The 24,194-nt window shown below is 36.0% G+C and overlaps 4 protein-coding genes across 8 annotated transcripts; all 4 read left to right on the top strand.

The window, feature by feature from the left end:
- Positions 1-292: 292 nt before the first annotated feature.
- Positions 293-1,969, top strand: LOC129575015 (uncharacterized). Its single transcript, XM_055457786.1, has 3 exons — positions 293-523; positions 590-691; positions 990-1,969. Exons 1-3 carry the CDS (start codon positions 402-404, stop codon positions 1,690-1,692), a joined length of 927 nt encoding a protein of 308 aa, XP_055313761.1. The 5' UTR covers positions 293-401; the 3' UTR covers positions 1,693-1,969.
- A 1,019-nt stretch (positions 1,970-2,988) lies between these two features.
- Positions 2,989-8,186, top strand: LOC129575006 (uncharacterized). Of its 2 annotated transcripts, XM_055457760.1 has the most exons (9): positions 2,989-4,267; positions 4,424-4,551; positions 4,762-5,608; positions 5,744-5,949; positions 6,091-6,309; positions 6,415-6,840; positions 6,943-7,231; positions 7,322-7,701; positions 7,892-8,186. In XM_055457760.1, the coding sequence occupies exons 1-9, from the start codon at positions 3,391-3,393 to the stop codon at positions 7,967-7,969; spliced, it is 3,450 nt and encodes a 1,149-aa protein (XP_055313735.1). In that variant the 5' UTR covers positions 2,989-3,390; the 3' UTR covers positions 7,970-8,186. The 2 variants fall into 2 exon arrangements, with proteins under 2 accessions (XP_055313735.1, XP_055313734.1); XM_055457759.1 differs by having other exon boundaries at positions 3,064-4,267; positions 6,943-8,186.
- Positions 8,187-8,261: 75 nt separating this feature from the next.
- LOC129575010 (beta-1,4-glucuronyltransferase 1) lies at positions 8,262-12,135 on the top strand. 2 transcript variants are annotated; one of them, XM_055457773.1, is made up of 4 exons: positions 8,262-8,846; positions 9,012-10,021; positions 10,259-10,415; positions 11,477-12,135. In XM_055457773.1, exons 1-4 carry the CDS (start codon positions 8,844-8,846, stop codon positions 11,711-11,713), a joined length of 1,407 nt encoding a protein of 468 aa, XP_055313748.1. In that variant the 5' UTR covers positions 8,262-8,843; the 3' UTR covers positions 11,714-12,135. The 2 variants fall into 2 exon arrangements, with proteins under 2 accessions (XP_055313748.1, XP_055313747.1); XM_055457772.1 differs by having other exon boundaries at positions 8,467-8,850.
- Positions 12,136-15,836: 3,701 nt separating this feature from the next.
- On the top strand, positions 15,837-24,163 carry LOC129575009 (cationic amino acid transporter 3-like). Of its 3 annotated transcripts, none has more exons than XM_055457771.1 (7): positions 15,837-16,145; positions 20,005-20,452; positions 20,718-20,978; positions 21,321-21,601; positions 21,693-21,751; positions 22,631-22,863; positions 23,175-24,163. In XM_055457771.1, the coding sequence occupies exons 2-7, from the start codon at positions 20,095-20,097 to the stop codon at positions 23,846-23,848; spliced, it is 1,866 nt and encodes a 621-aa protein (XP_055313746.1). In that variant the 5' UTR covers positions 15,837-16,145; positions 20,005-20,094; the 3' UTR covers positions 23,849-24,163. The 3 variants fall into 3 exon arrangements, with proteins under 3 accessions (XP_055313746.1, XP_055313745.1, XP_055313744.1); XM_055457770.1 differs by lacking the exon at positions 15,837-16,145 and adding an exon at positions 19,659-19,822; XM_055457769.1 differs by lacking the exon at positions 15,837-16,145 and having other exon boundaries at positions 19,659-20,452.
- Positions 24,164-24,194: the final 31 nt, after the last annotated feature.

Raw genomic sequence — 24,194 nt, 5'->3', positions numbered from 1 at the left:
AGAGAGAGAGAGAGAGAGAGAGAGAGAGAGAGAGAGAGAGAGAGAGAAAGAGACTGAGAGAGAAAAAACGGATTTTTAAATCCACATTATATTAGGGAAAAAAACGAAGAAGAATAAAATCAGTTTGCATTGATGGTAATTTGTTGCAGAGGATTTAAATACGATTATTTTGTTGCTTCGATCGGATTTGCATTGAACATGAAAAGAGAAAAAAAAGCATTAACTGAAACCAATGAATCGCTGGGTATGTTCACTGCTACGGTTTGAACATACCCTGTTTAAAACGTGCTGTCAGTGAATGACGTTTTGCACACCACTGTCAAGGCATAGCCAGAGAAGCACATTCGGTTTCAAAACATTGTGAGTTTTTGTGCATTTTGGGATAGACAAAAACGTTGAAAATGGCAACAAAATCGGTTGAATTGTCGACAAAGCAACAGATTCACACACTCTCGGCAAAGTCAAAGAAGAAAACAAAGAAGTCATTCAGATATGCGCTGGCACAAACATTCCCACGATATTGGTAAGTATGAACTGCTTCTTTTTCGTGATACCGGTTGAGTTAATTCACATGTTCAATTGATTCCAGGCCACAGCTCAACGAACAACAATCGCAACAACTGCTCGACTTACTGAAGGCGGCCCAAGTCACAAATTCACAATGGTTCGCAGGGAAGAAAGTCAGTGAAAGGTGAGTTTTTTGCAAAAGGCACGCACAGTACATAAGAGCCAATGCAAAAGTCAATTGATGCGCATAAGTAGCGCCACCTCTAATGATTACGGAGAGTTACCATAAGTCGTATGCAATTGATGTTGAGAAAAAGAAGAAGAAGTAGACATTCTATTCATTTACATGGCAATAATGGCAATCAGTAGAGATGGTGCTCATGTGCCGATCATATCACTGTTACAACCCTTCGGTTTTTTGTTGTTTATTTCGAATTTCAATCTTCAAAAGACAATATTCACGCAAATGCTTTCTATTTCAGCTGTCGACCCATTCATTACGGTCTGCAAGCATCAATCCGGAAGCTCAAAAGTGGACAAATCAAATTGCTGGTGCTGTCAGCCGATCTAAAGCCAAGATATGTAGCCAATCAAATCATTTTGCAAGCGTTTGCCGCCAATGAAGACATTCGAATTCTCTGTGTGCCCAGTTTAGCGACTGGGATCCGGCCAATATTGAATTTTTCATGCTATGCATTTGTGATTGACAATTGGTCTCAATTGGCCGAATTGAATAAATGGACGGCTCAACTAATTTCTGAATATTTTCCTGTGCCCGCCACCATTAAATCATATTTTGACCAACGCAGGGAAAGTAAAAACTGCCAAATGGAAGTGGATGAACCGGAAATCAAGGCACAACAAACACTAGAAGAATGCATTGAAGTCAATCGATTCTATTTGACGAAAGAAAAATGCGAACCGAACCAGAGAGCATTTGTACCAAAGAATGCCATCAATCTGAAACCAATCGAACTTGAACTCGAACCACTGAACAAGATTAAATCTGATTTCATCACATTGGCCACACATAATGGTAACAATGATCAACCGACCTTCTCTAAACATGTGAAAAAATCCAAGAAAAGGCCATTGACTTTGTACAGAGACCTAATGATACATAAAGTTCAAAGCAAGCCGAATAAAGTTAAAAAGTTTAAAGATAAGAAAAATAAAAAGAAATGATGGGAAAATAATAGCCAACAAATGAAATTTCGAAAAAATCAAGTAATGCAATTTTTTTTTTCTTATTGTTGTGATCTCTTTAAATCGAGATTTTTTTTTTGAAACATCCTCCAGATTTATATCAATATTATATTTATTCATTATGCTTTCCTGTTAAAATAAATCAAATAAATTGATTCTGTTTCTTCCACATAAAATGTGTTTAGAATGTCTGTAAAAAAGTGTATTATCATTATTGTGAATTGAAATACATGAATTTTCCCTTTATCTACGATTTATATGTTTCACCGTGTCTATAATAGATTGATATTAAATGCAAAAAAAATCGAAATTACAAATTCATTGAAGTTGTTGTATTGGCTTTGCGATCGGAGTCTTGTAAGTACAGCAGACTATTTAGCAGAGTCAGTTTAAATATTCTTTGTTTTAGTGGGGAGAGGATTTTCTGTCATGATCGGAGAATCGTACTCAGTTCATCAATCAATGGCCCAAAGTAGCCGATTTAAGGAATCAATTTGCTGCAATCAAAAGCAGGCATGAAACGAATAATCAATCAACGTTGGCGAGAAAGATATGCTTCAAACATTGCTCCACCATCAGTGAGAGAAGGTCAAAGACGCAAAATGTATCAACACAAATTTGGTATACCATTTCAAACTGAAGTGTATCGTAAATGGGTGAGAATTGAATAACTCCGAATTTTTTCTTTTAACTCTCTTTTAATTTTCTTTTCTTGTTTGCTATATTTCATTGAAATCATTTCAGCGGTCAGAGCATCTTTTCTCCAACGGAAGAATCTATGCTGCTAATAGAACTCCATTTGCTGAGAAGTTTGATCATTATACTCGCTATATTCATATGTGCGTTCATGGTCGCTTTCTAGATTACACTCTTGATAAAACACAAGAACATTTAGATATCCTTTCAGGAATAGTGGACGCGGAAAAGGAACTTGCTGATCACTAGATTGATTTACTGATATTTTCCAAAGCTAATCTTTAATATTCGAGAGCCATATCCATTGATTGTGTTATAAATGTTACCGCAACCCATCTATTCACACCTCATTTGCAAATGGAATGTATTTACTAGAGCTGAATTTTTTTTCGTTTTTTTTTATATCGATTTAGTTTCGTTTATTCAAATGACAGCAATAAAAAAAATCATGATTACAAGTAAATTTCTTTTTTATTCATTTCATTTCGCAAACTGTTATAATCAACTGTCCATAGAGTTATTTAAACTTGTATATTGTAAACACAAATACATCGCAAACTATACACACATTGAAATATTGCGTAGTGTCAAAGTGAGTGAAGAAGCGACCTCTAGCGTATTGTGTCGGTATTTGCAGTCACATAAAACAATCACTTGAGGCTCGCCATTACTGTCATCCTCAGAACATACAACACAGGCTGCTTTAGCTTGTGAAATTTTTTCATTAATTCAACAACATAATCGAATTTGAGCGAACGGTTGTTTACACCCCAATTGAAGACGCATTTGCAAAGCATATTGAAAAAATTAGACGTCGCCAATCGAAAAACCGGCTAATTTTAACCTTTAAATGTGTTTCTTGTTAAAATTACTGTAAACTATAGAAGTTGGGTTTTGTAGCAGAACTGACGCCGCGTGAAAGTCCCGAATTGGTAGTCAAAACAAACAAATTTCTCGGCAAGACTTCGATTAGAATCGAAAATGCCTCGAAGTAAATTGATAAATTTGTCATACGGTGACATAGCACCGGCTGACATGACGCTAAAGTTACAATGTTGGAATGAGGACTTGAGTCCGGCTCAATTGGCGGCATACGAACAAGCCGAAAAGGAACATAATGATATCAAAGCCAAATTGAACGAAGTAGTCGCTGCATCGGGTGCTGAAAATGTGTATTTGGGTGAGATTTTTGGTGCATATCAAGTGTCTGGTGCTGTCACCGGTTTGGAAAACATTTCAAAGCCGGTCGCTGTTGTGCGAAAGGAAAACAAAGCACGTCAATTGGCTGAAGAGAAACGCATTCGTGCCGAACGCGAACGTGAAGCCACTCGTAAGCGAGACAATGCAAAATTGATCGAAGTCATCGATGACGATGACGACGATGAAGAATATTTACCATTGAGCAAACGAATGGCGGCTAAAAAGAATATCGTAGTTGGCAAGCCGAAAGAAGCGCCGAAAGTTGTGACAAGAGGCAAAACAACGACACCAATCGCAGAGAAAGTGACACACCGGCCATCGGAGGGCACAGCCGTTGGCGGTTTGACGATTGGTGAAACCAAAAAGAAGGATATCGTCGATCTCACAAAAGACGAGCCGGCATCAAAATTGGCCGCTGATTCACGTGAAGTTACATTCAATAAATTGCAAGGAAAAACATTCCCATCGTTGGTGGTCGTGGCACGACCCACACTTAAGATTAAAGAGACTAACATCAATGATCGACCTGCACTCGATGCTAAAGTCAAAAGCGTGCTCATGCATAGCGCCACGAAATTCACCGAATGGCTCATTCAACAAGGTCTTGTTCGTTCCGAGCAAACGTGTCAGATTCATCCGAAAGTTTCACTTCAATTGGGTATGCTTTTTACTTTCATTTTGACGTATTTGACGTTCGCATCATTTTTCATCCGTTCCCATCATATTTCTCTAAACAAAGCCAATATAGAAAAAAATTTGAATGGAAACATTAAACATTTAACATATTTTCATGAAAATCTTTATTTTTCAACAGGAATGTATTCGGACGCATCGAAATTTCCTTACTCTGGTGGATATGTTTGGATTAGTGACTGTTGTCCATCGCGATTCGTATCTGTTTTCAGTGGATCACTATTCGAAGGAGCTCAACATCCACCTTCGGTAAAGAGTTTCGTTTCAAAATGCAATTAGTTTAATTAAAATTAATTTTTCGTGTCAAAATGAAACTATTCCCAAACAAAATGAAGTTATTCCAATTCGGAACTCACAGAAAAATCAAAATCGCGTTCAAAATCAATTTTTCGTTGAATTAATTTCAATTAAGCCATTTTCCGTTATTAACAAACATGCACCTGTTTATGTAAATTACAGGTTATTCTCAAGCTAATCTATCATTGGTCGTGTCAAACGAACGTGCAAAATGTGGTGCAATGGGTAAAAGTGGATAATTTGTATGTGAAAGGATTGTTCACATGGTTGCGTGCCGTTTGTACGGTGGCATTACATCAGCACATGACGTTGCTCGGTGGTTCCGGTAAGAAAATCGAGGTTGGTGTCATTTCACTGGGTACAACCAGTCAAGGGGGCCAACAGAAACAAGTGAAAGTCGAAGTGCTCGGTGTGCTTGATCCAGTTTCGAAAATTGTTCGCTTGCGTGCTGTCGAACCGCTGGCCGATGGTGAAAAGAATTATAAAAAACGCTTTGCAAAGATTCTTGAACCACTTTCAACATGGGTCAATAAAACCAGCACGATTGCCACGGATCTAACGGTGGACAAAGGAACACTTTTGGCAATGGGATACAAATTCATCAACCAAACAACCACACCCGATGGCAAATACACCAATTCGAACATTATGGATTACTTGAGAACGGTCGTTCCACGCATGTTTCAGAACACATTGTCGTTACTATCACGTCAAATCATTCAACAATTCTTGGACGAATTGGTATGGCGTGAATGGTACGGAACAACGCCTGGCAAAACATTCGATCACATTGTATCGCATATTGCTGAACAGACCAGATTCGAAGGAGCCGAGAATTTGGTTAGTCGACTGTCGAAAGTGGCTGCGAATCCATTCCGTGATTGGGCTCATCTTTCAGTTCGAGCACCGGCCAAAGCATTGCGAGCTGATTTCTTCACGGCTGGCACATCGAACTCGATTCCAAACCCAGTCGGCCGTCCGCCAAATCGAAACAAACGCAAGGAGCCATGTAAGTTTCTTTTTGAATTTTCATTTTTTTGTTTGCTCTCTCATTCAATTCATAAAATGGTGAAAACAAATATGGGTTCAAAATGTTTTCCGAAACTTGAATCAAAAGTAACCATTTGCCTTTGTTTAATTTCAGCTCCTCCGCCAGTCATTACTAAGAAGCAAAAGATTGTCGTTAAAGAGGAGCCAAAACAGTACAAAGCAAAAGTGCCAGCAAGACGCGAAGAGCCACCGCCACCGCCGAAAAAAGAGCCGAAAATTTTCCTCGAATCATATTATTATGGCATTTATGAAACTGGCACTGATAATGATTCGGGCATCGCCGTTAAATTCGAGGCAAATGTAAGCGAGACAATTTATGACTTGCTCAAAATTAATTAAAACTTGAAAACAAATTCCATTTGGCTGTGTGCCAAAAACTCATAGCAATTAATTTTGCAGCAAATTCATTTTAAATGCGTTTTTTACTTTGTCATTTTACAGTGTCCGGAATGCCATGAGTCATTCACAAATAATATTAAATTCATGGATCATATCAAGCATCATATTGCTACTGAAAATGCACCCGACGACCATACCGAAGTGTGTCGCTATTGCATGAAAACATTTGCCAGCGCGGCTGTTCTAAACGAGCATTTGTCATCAACTCATCCATTGCAAACCAAAGACGGTCGCGGTGGATTCAAGTGCATCATTTGCCGGGTGAGTTAACTTCGTATCGGGTATTTTCATCGAAATTACTTCAATTTATGCAATGAAATCAAACTCCAAACTTCATCTAATGTGTGATTGAATTGATTTTTCCAGGCCGCTTTCCAAACGGTACCGTTGTTGAGCCAGCACATGGACAAATTGCATGTAACTGCCGAAATGCCATTTAAATGTGGTTGTTGTGATCATATGAGCTCATCGCAGCGATACACCATCGATCATTTCTACTCGGATCATACTGCATCTGGTGCACTTCAATGTCCATTCTGCTTGAAAGTCATCGTTGCTGTTGCTCACAATGAACAGTTGGTTTCGAACACGCAGAGATTCTATGACCATTTGAAAGAGCACGTTGCCAGTTTTAGCAATCATAAGTCAATCACATGCACGAAATGCTCGTTGCGTTTCCTTAGCAAGGGCGCCATGAAGGCACATCGACTCTATGAGCACAATTCACACACGAATGTTCAACGACAGCTGCGCGAGCTGGTCAAAGACAGTACATCGATCAACAGGCCTAAGGTTGGTGATACTCACATTCCTTTTGTGATCAAAGAATCAAAAGATTCTTTTAAAAAATATTTCCTTTAATACTACAATAAAATGTAATTTTTCTCCTCACAGTACAAGAACTTCACGCCACGCGAAGCAATAATATCCGTTTTAAATTTGAACCATGTAACCATGTACATGCCAAATGGTCAAATTTGTCTGGAATGTGGCGACGATTTCCAAGAAAGCAATCACATTCGCAACGTTGCCAAATGCTCTAAATGCAAGTATCAATCAGCATGCTCTCGTGCCATCTTGGAACACATATCGAATTGTAACGGCGAAAGCAATGTTGATGCCATGGTTCCGTGCCCATTGGGCAGCGAAATGTTCTGCATTTGCGGTTATTCGTCGTCGGAGGGTAAAGGAAATAATTCGTTTTATTTATACATTTTATTGACATTTGGATTTTTGAAATTGTTGATTAATCTACGAAAATTCTCTTTTGCAGGCAATGATCTAGCACGCCATATGGCCACTTGTGACCGTAAGAGTGCATATGATAGTGCTGAGACGGCACAAGCCAATACGGTTAAATGCAATATGCTTGATATGCTCGGCCTAGTGCGTCGTGAGGGGGAAGATGAAGAAGACAGTTCGGATGGCCTATTGATTCCGGCTGATCAGCAACAACAACTGCTCTCGAAATCAATTGATCGCGAAAATGAGGCCGATCCAAAAGCTCAAGCAACATCATCTCAAAATGCAAATGCACCGAACGCAATGGATGATTTCAACACGCAACTATCATTGGATGACTTAGCTCCACCACAATCAGTTGCTCCACAGCCGGAACCAGATCGCACGCCACAATTAAGTGACGAATATCAGGTGGGTCATTCAAATTTGGACATCAACTGAAAAATTTATTATAGATAAACCGCTCATGTTAAAAAAAAAACTTCAGTGATGATTTTTGAATATTTTCTTCAAAGATGTAGAACTTTCATAACCAAAACCAATATTCTTATGATTTAATCGACTGATTTTTCTCATTAACTTTTCTTTCCCAATTCAATAGTCTTTGGCCACACCGCGAGTTGCATACAATGCTCCGCAATACGAAAACAATGACTACGAAATGGCACCAAACAACTGATGTCATCCGTGTAAACCAAACCGACCATTCTGAAAGATGAACGATGACCTCTTGAACGAAACACAATCAGACTAAAAATAAATTGAAGACAAAAACGATAATCATAGAGACATAAAAAAGTATATGTTCTGGCATCTGACTTGATAAGTGGTACATTCTCATAATTTCAACCGATGAATAAATAAATTCTAATTTTAGTTACGCTATCACAAAGAAACGTGTGTTTTAATTTATTTTTGGCTTTTCCAATCAGCATAGTCAAAAAAATGTCACGATGAACTCAAGCTATATTGCTCACATTTGCACAAACCGAACATTGAACACCTGAAAATAGAACACCTCTGTGTTAGCGGGAATTTTTGCACGTTCAGAACGAGAAAAAACTCATTCTAATTTTTCCACACTGCAATCAGTTATATTCACGTTATATTGAATTCCTTGTGTATTTAACGTCGACTTCCTTTGCAAATGGTTAAGTACGCTGTTTGACGTTTAAAGTACGTGAGCACTGAAAAGCTATAATGCTCAAAGGATGTTTGACATTTGGTATTATCCCTGTGATTATGTGTTGAATTTCATTCGTGATTTTTTGTTAGGCAATTAGTGTTGGTTGAAATGAGTGAAATTACCGTTTCGCGAATGCTGCCCATGTTGTGGCTGAGGTGATTGGAATAAAAATCGCAGAATCAAATGAATTTTATCGAAATACGGCCAAAAAAAAAGAATTCCAAAATTATTGTAAATGCATAAGTAAATAGGATAAAAGCATATTCGGATTAGATTGACGACAAAAAAACATTGGCAGTGTTGATTCAATGGTACTTCGACGACGTTTTCGTTTTAACATGCACATTTGGAAAAGCGTATCGAAATCATGGTATGTAAGTAGAAGTCATCTAATAATTCATTACATGTTTCGTTCGATGCGATTTTGGTTTTGCTGTTCATAATGAATGAAAACGATGTCACACAGGAAAAATCAATAAGTTTGCCTTAACTAGTAGGTGTGTTGTGGGGTTTTGTTTTGTTTTTTTCCTTACAGATTTGCCAAGTATGGAATTTCAGCATAATAAGTGTGCTTGCGCTAACCATCTCAAATATTTTGTTGACCATACGATTGTTGCACAAACCGGACTGTCCAAATGTTGTCGACACAAAAATTGCACCGGTTGCAATAACCAGATTTCCTGCGCCACTGCATCCGGATATTGTAATCAGTAGCAGCGATTGTGGCGGTGGCGGTGATGACAATACAATCGATGAGTTTGCCGAATTGGGGAATCATTCGCATCGATTGGTGTTTGATCGATTGAATTTGCTGCGTGGCCGATGGGATGCGAGTCGTCAGTACAAGTATTTTGATTTTGCTGCCGTTGGCAATCGATACGATGATTTAACGAAAAAGTACAAAGTATGCTTGGCAACACAAAGTTCATTAGAGCGTTTATATTCATTGGTGAGCGTTGCATCTCACTGGACCGGACCCATTTCGTTGGCTGTGTACGTTGCTGGAGACGATGAATTGTATTTACTCCAATTGTATTTGTCCTATTTACAAAATTGCTTTGCATCGATACGGGATGCGGTCACCATCCATTTGGCCTATCCCATTAAACGGGCACCGAAAACGGTGCGTAAATTCCTGAAAAGTGATTATTCGAATTTTGTTTGCGATCAACCCGAGCTAACACTAAAAAAACTTATGAAATTCCGCACCACCGAAACGATAAAATGGCGCCTAAAAAATGCCTATCCACAAAATCATTTACGAAATTTGGCACGCAAAGGTTGCCAAAATGATTATATTTTTTTAACCGATATCGATATTATACCGAGCATCAATTTCACCGATAATCTAGACAAATTTTTACGAAAATCACAATGCTCCAGTCAATCGAAATGCGCTTATGTGGTGCCCACATATGAAATCGACAATCGTGCCAAATTCCCACAAACCAAAGCCGATTTGCTGCGACTGTCGAAACGTGGCCTAGCTAGACCGTTTCATCATAAAGTTTTTATCTACAATCAATATGCCACCAATTTTTCGAGGTAAGCCTTAGATGGACACATTTTCTTCTACAATGGGGTTCGAATTCAATGAAGATTGACTGGGGAAGAGAGTGAGTTAAATAAAAAAAAAACAATTTTGTTGTTCAAACAGATGAAGATTTTGGAAAATTCGAGTTTTTCTTCATGAGATTTAACATTTTTGCAGTTGAGCGAAGAAGAAAAACGTTTTATAGTTTTTTTGCATAACACGAAAAAAAACATATTCTCTTTCCTTAGATGGGAGTCGAACGTTGGCTCTCCACAGGATGACACAACTATAAGCCACAATGTGACTAATTTTGAATTTTTGTATGAACCATTTTACGTATCAACGGATTCGGTACCACCGCACGATGAACGCTTCTTAGGCTATGGCTTTACACGGAACACTCAGGTAAGATCCCAGTGAATATATGGTTAAACCCTTGAAGGACCATCGAAACACTTTTTTATTACACTTCGATCGCTTTTGTTTCGTCTTTTTCTTCAAGTGTTTTGTTCCTCCTTTGAAAATATTGCACATTTACTTTGTTTTCTTCGATTCCCTATTATTACCCATCAAAATTGCGCATTTTACGTTTGAAATTTTCATAATTTTTCTTTAAAAGAATCCCGGTTGACGAATAGTCTTATAGCAGTTAGTGTCAATGTGATTGAAGTTTCGTGAGACTTCGAATGAAGTATCCGAAGTCTCAATAGTATATTTCGCATTCAACAGAAATATAAAGATGTATTTACTTTGAAAAATATTTGTTTATAGCGTTGTTTTGCAAAATCTTATCAATGAAAATAATTTGGTTCAGTTTTATCTACTAAAAAAATCTAAATTTCAATATTTTTGTTTGCTGTAATAACGGCTGTTTGAATTTGTATTCCAGCAAGAATATGTGTATAGTTTGTATATGTCCGAACGAGATGAACAGAGATTCACTTATTACTGTTGTGTGTTGCTAGTCTCCTTACGCACGCCCAGACGAAATCTCTGTGACAGTGGAAGAATACACACGACTGATCAGAGATTTGTATTCGTTTGCATTGCCGTAAACTGTGTGTATGAAAAGTACCGCTACACAGTAGCCATTGAAGCAGTCGCACATTTGTTGTATGATGTAAACGACTTTATAGAAGATTTCAAATTCAAACGGTCGTTATTGAAGTGAACAAATAACATGAATTCTAATTATTTACGCGAACTAAGTTCGATTTTTTGAAGTCAAAAATTCAACAAAGCCAAATAATCCAACAAACTGAATATTTATGATAAATTAAATGAAATTTCATCGACATTGTGTAATATATTATATTGAGATTTGAAAACTTCTAGCACATTGAAACAACTGACATTTTCATTCTCATTCAAATCTGGCAATAAAAGCCAAAAATGCCATATTGGTGTGATCAGCGTTCTTTACACTATTTCACCCAAATATTGCATTTTCCACCTAATCTATGCAGGTATATGAAATGTTTGTTGCTGGCTATCAGTTCCATGTGCTGACACCGATATTTACGTGCCATTGGGGTCTGCAAAACAAAAAGAGTCGCCCAGCATGGCGTGAACGACAGAACAATTTGAATCGCAAGCAATTCGAGGTGTTTAAAAAAGAGATTTATGCACGTTATCATCGTGATCCATTGCAAATGCTGCAGCCAAAAAAAGCCCCGGAAATAAAACCGAAAGTAAAACCCTAAACTTGATTGTTGATGCAATCAATCTGTAATACAACGACAAACCATCTCAGCTAAAGCTATGAAAAATGTATAGTACAGCTGTAGACATTATCATAGAATTTATGTTACTGTTTATTTCATTTATTTTTATTGTTTCCACAGCGTGTGAACAAGCTCAAGTAGTCGAAATGGTTCTAGTAAATGATAAAAAAAACAGTTAGTGCTATAATTCTGAAAGAAAAACAAAAACAATGAGAATGGCCCTAAGTCTATTTAGCAATATATTTCAGGTAACCGATAATAGAAATGATATCAAATGATTTATTCAATTCAATCCGATATATTTGCAAATAAAAACGTTTACGGCTCTAGACAATTATAGAAACGATGGCAATGCAAATAGCATATGATTTAACAATAAACTTGATGTATAGAAAAACAAACTAAATTCTTTATTTCATTCGAGAATATTAAATGCATTCATTGTTTTCAAATTCCAAAGGCTACCTTGGACGACGTGTTCTTTATGAGACTGGACAAAAATCCCCTAAACAAAAGTCGTTTACACAAAATCACTGCATCGTTTGAATTATATGGACAAGGTTTATTGGGTTTTTGTGTGAAAATTTCGATAAAAATACCGTTTATTCTGATTTATATTAGGACAATTCACAGAACTGAATAGTTCAATTTTGATTGAAAAAAATATCTCATTTATATTTCTTCAGTCATTTTTTTTTCTATTTCAAACAATTTTACTTTTTTTATTGTTTCTCTTCCGGCCCAATCGTCGGATCAAAACGTGATGTGATGAATTATCATTATAGTAAAATTCACTTAGAATGGTGAAACTATATTGGAAAACAGGTTTAAATTTTCTTTTGATTCGAATAATATTTGTGACACAATATAAAATACGTAGGTAAGTATCGAAGAGAAATAAATTGAAACAGCAGTTCAGCTGCGTGAACATTAATTCATGTTATGGGTGATCTTCATTGAATATGTGATGCATATCGGTTCGGTAATAGTGCGTTAGGAGTGCTTGAGATGGATTACATGCCCTAGAACCACATCATAATGAGTTTTTATTTTTGGTCGCAATAACGTGGTTTAAAATTGAACTTGCTGTGGACATTGTATACTCTGAAATGCGGAAGAAAGGTAAAATGTGCAATAATTGGCAGAAGAATCGTATTATTGACACAGAATTTCTCAAAACTATTATCGAATGGATACATTTTGTTAAAAATCCAACAAATATCTTGAATTTTCATACATTTTCCAATACAAAACCAGGTCGAAAACGGACGTTGAATTTGGTAAGTAACAATGTCAGCATGATATAAGACTGCAGCCTCTATTTTTACCTGGTTTCTTCCTTTTTATGTAGTGTAACTTTAGTAGGATTTTCGGAAAATTTAGTACGGTTTTTGTATGTTTTAGGACGATTTTTGGTTTATCCTTCAAAGAACGATCGTAGCTTTATTACAGGAAAACAACAATTGAAATTGAATAAATCATTGTCTTTACTTCAACTTATGAGAATATAAAACATAGCTCAAAATGAATTAAAATTTCACATCGCAAGCTACCAGCTTTGTACAACTTTGGCAATCCCTTATCGAGCATCTTACGGAATCTAAAATAATATCGCTTCTTGGTCGATGATTGAAACTGTGATCAACTAAGCTATGTCAGGCCTTAGTTGACGTTCACAAGTTTTGAATATCCTAATGGTATGAAGGATGAATTGAGCTATAACACGAAAGAGTCGTTATATTTTCCTGACAAGTCTCAACCTAACTCCTGTGTGCCGGATGTAATAACTCACATTCATTACTTGGCCAATAATCAACTTGAGTCAGTTAGACAGTATTAATAATTTACATCAAATGTCTGCTCTCAGAAGACCCAATAAATCACCCGGATCCATCGGGTAGACTAATACTTATAAGTTTATGTTGGAATTTTGAAAAGAATGCCATTTATTTTGATTATAAAGGACAAATGACAAGATACAATAATTCAATTTCGGTTTGAAAAAGGAATTGATCATCGAAAGCTTTGGAATGAACATTGAATTTTCCAAAATAGCTTGAAATGATTTCAAACACCCCAAAAAATTTTTAATAAGAGTTTCTCTCTTGACGAAAAAAAAAATCTGTCCACCATCAAGACTCGACACTTTTCTAAATAAAACGGAAGGTCGAAATAATTGTATTAAAATCATAACTTTACGACAGAAGATCGGCACAGATATTTTACGGACAAAATATTCCAATCATTACACAAGAAGTCATTAAATCTACGTTCCATTTTCAAAATCTCTTGTATACATTTTTTGTGGTCGCTTTTTTACTTCGAAAAAACCTTTTACATTTTGCAATCTTCCTCCTCGGTGTCTGGAAGATACTGTCTGCAAAAAGAAGCGGATAATTTGCATATATTCAAAAGACTTGAATGAAAAATATATATTTTTAGATTGAAAAGCTGATTCGTTTGATAAAATAAAATAATGTTTGGCATGATACGATGGGTCATTAAAATTTTTGGTTTACTCTTGTTTTCTTCTGTATTCTTCTAAATCTTTCACGATAAATGTCATCTTTTCTTCCCTTTTCAATCGTTTGAATTGATGACAACACAAGTTGTATGTAAATTAAGAAAGTAAATGTTTGAAAGTGCCAAAAGTTGTGAAATTATTCTTATTCTTCTGCTCTTTTATTGATTTGTTTGTTTTCGCCGTCGATTCAAAGTTGTTCGAAGCGGATTTGACGATACAAATTCGACGTTGCATTAAAAAGAAAATAAGACGATTGAAAGTAATTGGCCGTTTTTTGGGATTCCCGAATGGATACACCACCGCCGTCACTGTTGTCCATCTGGCTGGCAAAAGCACATCTGGCGACACAAAGACTGCGTCGTTGAATAACATTGAAATCGAGTTATTGAATGCCAAAAACAAGTTGTGATTAATTTTTTGTGGCAAAAAATAGCATGTGTACTCGCAGTGTGAATTAAGTGAATTAGCGTTAATAATAATGAGCGTTGTGCCGTTTGAATAAAATGTACGGTTGATTTGTGATTCAATGCACGGTGGTCGTGTCTTGAATGCTTCAGTGTGTCTTTTTCCGCTCTGTCATTTGGCGTAATTTGTTGTTTTACTCATTATATTCATAAAAATAAATAGATCTCTCGAGGGGCTTGATTCGGCGTTCATTTCGGAACGCATTCGGTCGATCATTTGGAAAAAAACATGTTTAGCGTTACAAAAAAAAATCGATTCGAAAAACTCGTATAGAAATAACCAGATGAAGCGAACAAGATTTGTCGGTTTGAAAAAATTGGATGTGGTGAAACTTTGAAAAATGCAAATTTTTGTCTTATCTATAAATCTATCATGCAAAAAATAAACGCAATCTATTGTAATTTATGCAAGATGTGGTCGAGAAGAGTGGTCACGAATGTGAAAAAAAAACGATAAGATGATGTACCGAAGGAAAAAGAAAACACAGTGAGTTTTGATAAGTGCAGAGAAAAAAAAATCCACATTCGCTGTGTACAACACCCACACCATGTCAGCGGTGTGACTTGTTTGACTGTCTATGTTTTTGCTCCCCGGCCCCTACTCAAAATCGTCGGTTACACTCGAAACGACCATTAACGCTTTTCGTTGCTGTAGCTGTTGTTGTTGTTTCATCGGAATAGAATGAAAGGTTTCTCTCTCACTCTCGTTCGTTTATCAGAATTGTGCATAATTCGGTATGCGTAAACAAAAGTGGACGCACGATTGCAAAATCGAAGGGCCAATTCAGAAGTGAGACAGAGTAGACATGTAAACAATCGTAGAGGAAAAAAAAACAAAACTAAACTAAAGTTGAGAAGCTATCGTTCAATGTACTGTACGATCTATCACACACACACACACGCACATGACTCGTCGTGTGCTTTTTATGCAAACCGAATACTATACGAACGAATGAATAAACGAAGAAAAAAAACGTTCATATCAAATCTATTGTATGACCACATACAACAAAACACAAACCATCACAAGCAGCAGCTGACGCGTGCGATATTCCAAAAGCTTCGGAATATGATAAAGAAATATAAAATATCCATCGACAAACCTTTTTGCAGCAATCGTTAGTTATTTATCTGATGTGAACAACGTATTCACACTATTTTGTTTCACTTCACGCGCGCGCGCCCATCGCAAAATCAACCACCGGCAACCAAGTATTCAATTAATAAGTTTTCAGTTCATTTTAAATGGTCACACATCCGTTTACTATTTGGATTACTTCATAGAATTTTTTTTTTGTCATCAAATACATTGTTTTTGTATCTGTCGCCGAAATCAAATATTTACTTTCAACTTGAACTTCAACTTGAAATGCAGTGAACTATAGTTCACATCCATCCATTTCAATCAGCTTTAAATCAACTAGTAAGTCAACGAACAGCAATTAGCAAATGGTTATCAATAGAGAAAGAAAACTATCCTGACCTATAACAATTAGATCGCGATCGGAAAACTGACAAGACAGATAAAATATGGTCGGTTTTTTTTTAACTCTTATGCAAAATATGAATAAGAGTTTTAATGAATTGAAATTGAAAGTTTTCATTGATAATTGGTACATGTTATGACAAAAAAAGAAAAACAAATTTAAAAAAATGTGGGAAAAATGGAGAAAATATGCAAAAAGAAATATTTGGAGAAAATTTCAACAGAGTAGAAATTTGGTGCAAAAAAAACAAACGAAATTCCTACAAAATACAGCAAAAAACAACATTCCAATATGTTCAAAAAAGAAAGAAAAAACAACACTAGAAACCGAAAAAGAGAAAAACGAAAAAAAATCGATTGCAATTTTGAACATGAAAATCGCGTCGAAAGAGCATGAGAAATATTAAAAATTACAGCGAGAAAACAAAAGAGTCAAGTGCTGATTTCCCGAAATTAATTAGTAGGCTGAATGCATTTTAGTTCATATTAATGATCAGTTACAATGAACGTCGAAAATATAAACAAATGATTGTACAAGTGTATTTGTGATTTAATGAGTTCTGACCGACCGAACGAAGTGACGTGCAATATTCCAAAGAAAAAATATTCAAACAATACAGAAGATTACAAACACAACAAAACCAATTTGTGTTCATTTTTTTTTTTTGGGACCTAAAGAATGTTTCAAATTCGATTTCATTTTCAATTTTTGAATTTGCAAAATGATAAGAGTGTTGAATTTAACAAATTCGAATCTTCGGAGGCATGCAAAATCGTTGATCAAGTGATTGTTAATTGGAAATTTATTCATTGGAAAAACTATTATTGTATTCATTTAGTTTGTTGTTGGTCGCGGGTGACCGAACCGCAGTCTATAGAATTGAGTGACGAGTTTTAGTCGGGCTATTGAATGATGCTATGTGTCTGACAGCGTTGATTGTGCTATGTGAATTAGCCAATAGTGTTAGGTAATAAAAAAAATTGTATTTGACTTCAGTTTGGGACACATTTAAAATCAAAACCACAACAACAACAACAACAACAACAACAGGTAAAAATCATGTGGTGATTACAATCAGTTGTTACCTGGAAGTGTAAAAACGCATATTTGGTTATGGCACTAAAAGTGTGCCAAATCTGTCTCGGCATCGTGATTTGGCACAAACAAATCAACCGACACAAATTCACTTACACCGATAGAATTTGCATCGCATCGGCAGTCGGAAATGAAACAAAACATTGCAAATCGAAGAGAGTGAAATCAAAAAACGGACACCGAATGTGTTCCAAAGCCAACGATTGTTGGAGAGCGAAGCGCACAAGACAAGAAAATCTATCGGCTGTGAGATGTGAAGGTGTGGATATTGAATTGGGCACGCAGTATACCGTTCCAACGATCGTTCGAAATTGAATTTAAAATCGTGAAACATTTTGTTTTTCGTCTGCTTTTGTTCCTCTTACATTATTTAATATTTTGGACGTTAGTGTTGTTAGCAATTTTATCAGCCCGTTGTCCCCAAAATGAATGTTAATTTTTCTTTAGTGGCACGTTCGAATTGAAACCGTATGCCAGCATGTATGTGTTTGTAGACGAGCCGCACAATTAAAAAGCAAACCAAGATTCATTGTTGTTGACCGTGAATCGTAAACAATTTTATTATGGTTAGTGAGGCCCATAACAAATAAAACGAACGAGAGAGAAAGAAAAAAAAACGCGCGCAATATTAAGAAATAAAAGCCAAATCATTTTGAATGAGAGAAAAAAAACAACACGTCGAATAATTTAGATTGAATAATCGGTGTGGCGGCGGTGGCATCGATGATGACTGCCGATCACAATCATTGTCATATTTTGTTGATGTTCAATGTAAAGCGAGCTCGTTACAATTCCATTCTTTTATTTTCGTTTGCATTTTATCAAGGTCGGCGCGATAAATGTAATTGTAACATTCCCCGAGTTTTACGGTGGAATCCTACCAAAAATCACTCAAACATACACAAATAGTGCGGCTACTTGTTCAAATCACTAGTGCACAACGCGGTCACGTCAACTCTCCTACGATCAGGCTATTTGCTCGTTTCGTGATAACAACAAAACTTCGACATACACAGAAATTGGGACATTTTTTTTTTGCAGTTTATTATTTTTCGAATGATCATTTTTCTTTCTCACTTTGGAACGTTGTCACATCGTGCCAATTCAAATTTTGCATTAAATTACCTTAAAATGCCATTTTTTTGTATCTCGTCTCATTTTTTTTTTGTTCTTGTTACTACTATATGAAATTGCCAAGTGATTAACTGTTTGCATTTCAGTAGAATAATTGGAAATTAGCGTCTATGTGATTCTCACGTGCTCCACATAAATTAGCCTCCGAATAGAAACGAACAGGTTGTCATTTTTGTCAAACAATTTCCTCGGGCACACGTTTTCATTTCATTCTCAGATGTCTTTTGTTGTCAAAACAATTTGGATTGCAGATCGCGCATTTGAATCACAAAAGTCACTCATTTGACGCACGCATTTTTTTATGGGCGCATATGTTTTTTTTTCTAGTGTTTTCATTGACAAAGCCGATTTTTTTGGCATTTACTGCCGGTATTATTGGACCCTACAGATGGTCAAAACACACTCTTATCATTCGTCATGTCCTTTCATTGCGCAAATATTTCATGATCCAATCGAAAGTGGTCAACCAACACCTTAAATGCCATTTTTATACGTTTACCTGGCCCATAATCAAAACCAAAATAGAGCTGGTCTCAATATTTGAAATATGGAAAAGAATGATTGAATATTTGTACTGTTGTTGTGGTTGCCAATAAAAAAAATGCGATACATTTTATTATCTAAGTTCGATCTATTTTTTGTGAGTCATATCTCATTTGAAAATAGAGTGCATTTAAAATTCCATTTCCTCATAATAAATTAACTAGCCGCCAATGTAATTAAATTCATATAAATTGTGATTGTATGTACATTCGCGTTTTTTTTGTCTGGCTACCGTCGAATCGCTAATAAATGAATGTAGATTAATCGACATCATAATAAAGTTGAAATTCCTTGAAAACCTGTTTCAAAAAAAAAGAACTGTCTGTTCGAAAAAGGCAACGCCGCGCTATATGTTTACTTTGTATATTCATCCTAATTGCTGGTGTTTTGTTTAAAACGTCACACAGCTGATTATATTTGAACAAAAATGATTTAAAGATTCACAGTCAGTGTCGACACTTATTCGACAGTCAAAAGGGTATAAGATGTCTCACTCAGTTTCTCTCTCGCTCTCTTTCTCACTGACACAAGTGCTTATGTATGCATACCAGGAGCAGAAAAAAAATGAGCAACACTTTTAGCAGCCGTCACCATTTCAAATGTGACTGTATGGATCGTCAAAATCCGTATAATTTATTGGTTCATTTGCAATAACAATGCAAACAGAACAACTCATCTCACCTCAACTCGAGCGAATTGCACATACCGAGCTCATTGTCAAGTTTATTGTGCGTGCAACAATGTGAAGCACATGCTTTTTTCTCTTTCTTATTTCATTCGATTGGGTTGTGTCGTTTGAGTCATGACATTCACATAGAGCGCGCACAATTCATACGAAACGGTAAAACCAGGCTTCCCATTACAATGCTCGTTTTTATAGCTGAAAAAAAAATCTAAATGTCAAACAACTCGTATAACACTTGTCGTCGTGTTTGTTTTTTAAAATTCAGTTTTAATGCTAATGACGTTTTCAATATAATAAATAGTTCGGTTTTTGATATTTATTTTACTAACCGATTTTAGTTAAACGACGCCACGAAAAGACAGTTTTGTGTTTGGGTGTGTGCTACACGACTAAGATTTTTCGGAGCAAACGGATAACAGCAGGGCAACATGAACGGGTATTGGCAGTCGTTAAAACGACGTAAACAAATTGATACAAATGACGATGGGAATACACAATTGGCCAGAGTATTGAATTTGTTTGATTTGACTGCGCTCGGTGTTGGAAGCACTTTGGGCTTAGGTGCGTACGTTCTGGCGGGCTCGGTAGCATTCCGTGAAGCTGGCCCAGCGGTGGTTATTTCGTTCTTAATTGCGGCCCTCGCATCGGGCATTTCTGCCATTTGCTATGCAGAATTTGCCAGTCGTGTACCAAAAGCCGGCTCGGCTTACGTTTATACCTACATTAGTGTTGGCGAATTTCTTGCCTACACCATTGGATGGAATTTGATTCTGGAATACATTATCGGTAAGCAACAAGTTTTTTTTTTTAAATGTCACTTTTTCAAATCGAATTTATTTTTGAAAAATATTTTGCTTCGGGATAAGATTTTTGGCAGTGTCAACAAGTTTTTTTTCCTTTCAAGACAAGTTTTTTGTTCAGCATATTTGACTTTCTGACAAAACGTCAAAATATGAAACCGATCAAATAATTGTTGACAAAAAATGAATTTTCACTGCTTCAAAATTCAATGTTTTCAATCGAAAATGGTGTTTTTTTTCCTCTTTCATAGGAACATCATCGGTGGCTCGTGGATTGAGTGTCTATCTTGATGCATTGATTGACAACAAACTGTCCAATTTCTTCCTGAATTTAGCCCCAATGCATGTGGAATTTTTGGCTCGATATCCAGACTTCTTTTCATTTGTCGTAGTCCTACTACTAACTGTGTTATTATCGATTGGTGTCAAAGAGAGCAGCATTTTAAACAACATATTCACGATGGTTAATTTGGCTACGATTATCATTGTCATTGTATCGGGTTCTATAAAAGGTAGATTTAAATCATGATTTAGTTGTAATGAACGTCTTTTATAATTTTATTCTATGATATCCTTTGTTCGTATCGTGATTTGATATCGTGTATTTGTGATTTTTTTTGGCCATAAATCCCACGTTCAATTCATTTCGACTGTTTTATTATGAAATTATTTAAATTCGTATTTTTCGATTTATTATATCAATATTTAGTTTCTTTTGTAAACAATAACACGTGCTAGGTAATTCCAATAAGAACAGATCGAATTACGAATACACATTTGCAGAATGTAAACAAAAATATTCAAATGTTTGGCAAAATGTATTTTAATCCAACGAAAATCTGTTTCGATTGCAGCTAATCCAGCAAATTGGGCAATCCGGAAAGAAGACATTCCGGACGGTATTCGTGGTGGTAATGGTGGTTTCATGCCTTATGGCTGGGCCGGTGTGATGGCTGGAGCAGCTAAATGTTTTTACGGTTTCGTTGGATTCGATTGCGTCGCAACGACCGGTGAAGAGGCTAAGAATCCCAAGAGAAATATTCCCCTCTCAATCGTTTTGTCACTTATCATCATTTTCTTGTCGTATTTCGGCGTCTCAACCGTACTCACCATGATGTGGCCATACTATGCACAGGTACTAGTCAAATTATCCAACCATTTTTTCTTCATACACAAATCAATTCAGTTTTACTTACCCTCGTCTACTATTGGTCAAATATTTAAAGGATCCAGATGCACCCCTATCATATGTATACCATAAAATTGGATGGCACACGATTAAATGGTGAATTTTTCTATTCTATTTTATTTTACCTTAAGGAAAATGTCACTTTTCTTACATTGTCTAGATTCTACTCTTTTTCAATTAATTTCTTGAATGCATTCGTTGAAGAAAATGTCATGCAAAAACACGAGTTATTCAAATTTATTGAAAAAAAAATCAATTGTTGCTTTCTGAACAACGGAGCAAATGAAGAATGACACAAATATGAGAATGATAAAAAAATGAACATATTTTCTTTGAATGAAATTATGCTGAACTAACGGCCTTGCCCCGCTTCCCTCAGCTTTAACGCTAGATCGCTTCGTGACTCTAGAAAATTGAGTGCACAGTACACATCTGTCTATATTAAAAATATATCTTTCCAATAATTATTAACGAACCATAACCAAAATGGATTTTGCATCGAGATGTACAAATGGGAGAGGTCTAACGACATGAATTAAAATAGCTGCTTATTATATCAGGAAACCTTTGAACTAAACATGGCAGCAACAGTAAACATAGCATTTTTTCAAACTTTCAAAAATAGTCAGAATCGACTTTTTCAGAACCTTCCCTACGAGAAGTCAAATGACATAAAGCCGTGAATTAAAAAGATAAAAAAAAAACGTTTGCCCGAGGCATACATACCTTCATTTTAACATTTAGACACGTGTTTAACATTTATATTGATACAAATGAATTTGAATTGATATAAATGTTAAATTGATTCAAAGGGTGAACAAATAAATTAATCAAAAATAACACAATCAAATTTATATAATTAAATGTGAAACAAATAACCAGTCAATCGTTAAGAAATTGAATTAACCTATCGGTCGATTTTCGTGTTGCTGATGAAAATTTGAAATAAAACCACTTTTTCCATTTATCTTCTAGGATTGTATCGATTGGTGCCGTTTTCGCCCTGTTCACAAGTTTGTTGGGTGCGATGTTCCCACTTCCTCGAGTTTTGTATGCAATGTCTTCTGATGGGCTGCTGTATAGAGTATTTAAGCGTGTGAACCTGCGCACAAAAACACCAATGCATGCGACAGTAATATCAGGTGTTTTTGCGGCTGTGATGGCACTGTTGTTTGATTTGCATCAACTGATCGATATGATGAGCATAGGTAATTGTGGTTTTCAATTGAAATTAAATGCTTATGCTGTTCAATGCTCAACGAACATTTGTTCATAGCATTAAAATACACCCGAACAATTGACTCATTTTCAAAAAAAAAATAACGTTTGCGAATAATAATTTTGATTTAAATGCCATTGGACAAAATGCGTTAATGAAGTGATTTTATTTTCCAACACATATTTTTCATTGCGTTAACAAGAATATTTATTCATTTTTTCCCTCATCAATTGAAATGGGAATTGATTGATTTATTTTTTTTTTAATTAATCCAAGTCTTTTTTTTGGTTCAATTTGCAGGAACACTAATGGCATATACACTTGTTTCAATTTGCATTCTGGTGTTGCACTACAAAGAAGATGATGAATCGTATGTGGATAAACTGCCATCGACACATAAACAAATCATAGGGCAAATATTAAATTTGCATTTCATAAAGCAGCCAAACAGTTTATCATCGAGAATAACGAAGATTGCGGTTGTGCTATTTTCACTGTTGACAGTGATCTTTTGTATATTGTTCGGTACAGAGTGGTCGGAACATATGCCCAGTCAAATGGCTTTGATATTGCTGGGCGTTTTGCTGTTTGTTACATTCCTGGTGATAACCCGTCAGCCAAAAGCGAAATTTGAATCGAGTTTCAAGGTGCCGCTTGTGCCATTCCTGCCGTTGCTCAGTGTTTTCATGAATTTATATCTAATGTTCCAACTGGATATTAACACATGGATTCGATTCGGTGTTTGGATGATCCTCGGATACATCATCTACTTCACGTATGGAATTAAGCAGTCCGTTGAGGGAAATCGTGAAAAATTAGAGCTCAGCGAACACGGTCAGAAGACTAAGCATACATTCGAAGGCAAATGCATACCACGGCCCGTCAATGCCCACACAATGCAATCTATCGACGATTTGCATAATGCAAACATTGAATTCACCACCGGTAGCACCGTACAATTGAGTCATCAGTGATGAAACAAGTGAAAACAAAATGGCAATCGAACTTTTGTTAAACATAAATTCCGTTTATTCTTCGTTTTGTGTTAGCCATTGTGTGTTATTTTGTGATTTTGTTCTGATTTTAGATTGTTTGCTTCTTTTTTTTTTAAATTAGGCTTAGAGAATGTGAGACGAATGCTTGCAATGAGTGTTACAAACGAAGCCAGAGACAGGGACAAAAAATTGTTAGTTATAAATTCTGTAAATTTTATTAATAAAACAAAATGTATGAAAATGTCAATCAAAAGATCTAATTAAAAGAAAGAAAGAATGAAACAAGTAATAAAACTAGCCATTCTTGAATTGCAACTTGATTAGA

Source organism: Sitodiplosis mosellana, unplaced genomic scaffold (assembly GCF_009176505.1).
Source record: "Sitodiplosis mosellana isolate CC-2019 unplaced genomic scaffold, AAFC_SMos_1.0 Smas_scaffold_6166, whole genome shotgun sequence".
NCBI classification, from domain to species: domain Eukaryota; kingdom Metazoa; phylum Arthropoda; class Insecta; order Diptera; family Cecidomyiidae; genus Sitodiplosis; species Sitodiplosis mosellana.
This window is presented reverse-complemented; position numbering and strand designations above follow the sequence as displayed.

What these genes read in the sequence shown, in the direction of transcription:
- LOC129575015 (XM_055457786.1), top strand. Translation starts at nt 402, where the DNA reads ATGGCAACAAAATCGGTTGAATTGTCGACAAAGCAACAGATTCACACA. An exon ending in CAAACATTCCCACGATATTG is followed by an intron (nt 524 to 589) that starts GTAAGTATGAAC and finishes AATTGATTCCAG; the next exon opens with GCCACAGCTCAACGAACAAC. An exon ending in GGGAAGAAAGTCAGTGAAAG is followed by an intron (nt 692 to 989) that starts GTGAGTTTTTTG and finishes TTTCTATTTCAG; the next exon opens with CTGTCGACCCATTCATTACG.
- LOC129575006 (XM_055457759.1), top strand. Translation starts at nt 3,391, where the DNA reads ATGCCTCGAAGTAAATTGATAAATTTGTCATACGGTGACATAGCACCG. An exon ending in GAGCTCAACATCCACCTTCG is followed by an intron (nt 4,552 to 4,761) that starts GTAAAGAGTTTC and finishes TGTAAATTACAG; the next exon opens with GTTATTCTCAAGCTAATCTA. An exon ending in AAACAAACGCAAGGAGCCAT is followed by an intron (nt 5,609 to 5,743) that starts GTAAGTTTCTTT and finishes GTTTAATTTCAG; the next exon opens with CTCCTCCGCCAGTCATTACT.
- LOC129575010 (XM_055457772.1), top strand. Translation starts at nt 8,785, where the DNA reads ATGGTACTTCGACGACGTTTTCGTTTTAACATGCACATTTGGAAAAGC. An exon ending in GCGTATCGAAATCATGGTAT is followed by an intron (nt 8,851 to 9,011) that starts GTAAGTAGAAGT and finishes TTTTCCTTACAG; the next exon opens with ATTTGCCAAGTATGGAATTT. An exon ending in TATGCCACCAATTTTTCGAG is followed by an intron (nt 10,022 to 10,258) that starts GTAAGCCTTAGA and finishes CTCTTTCCTTAG; the next exon opens with ATGGGAGTCGAACGTTGGCT.
- LOC129575009 (XM_055457771.1), top strand. Translation starts at nt 20,095, where the DNA reads ATGAACGGGTATTGGCAGTCGTTAAAACGACGTAAACAAATTGATACA. An exon ending in GATTCTGGAATACATTATCG is followed by an intron (nt 20,453 to 20,717) that starts GTAAGCAACAAG and finishes CCTCTTTCATAG; the next exon opens with GAACATCATCGGTGGCTCGT. An exon ending in TGTGGCCATACTATGCACAG is followed by an intron (nt 21,602 to 21,692) that starts GTACTAGTCAAA and finishes AAATATTTAAAG; the next exon opens with GATCCAGATGCACCCCTATC.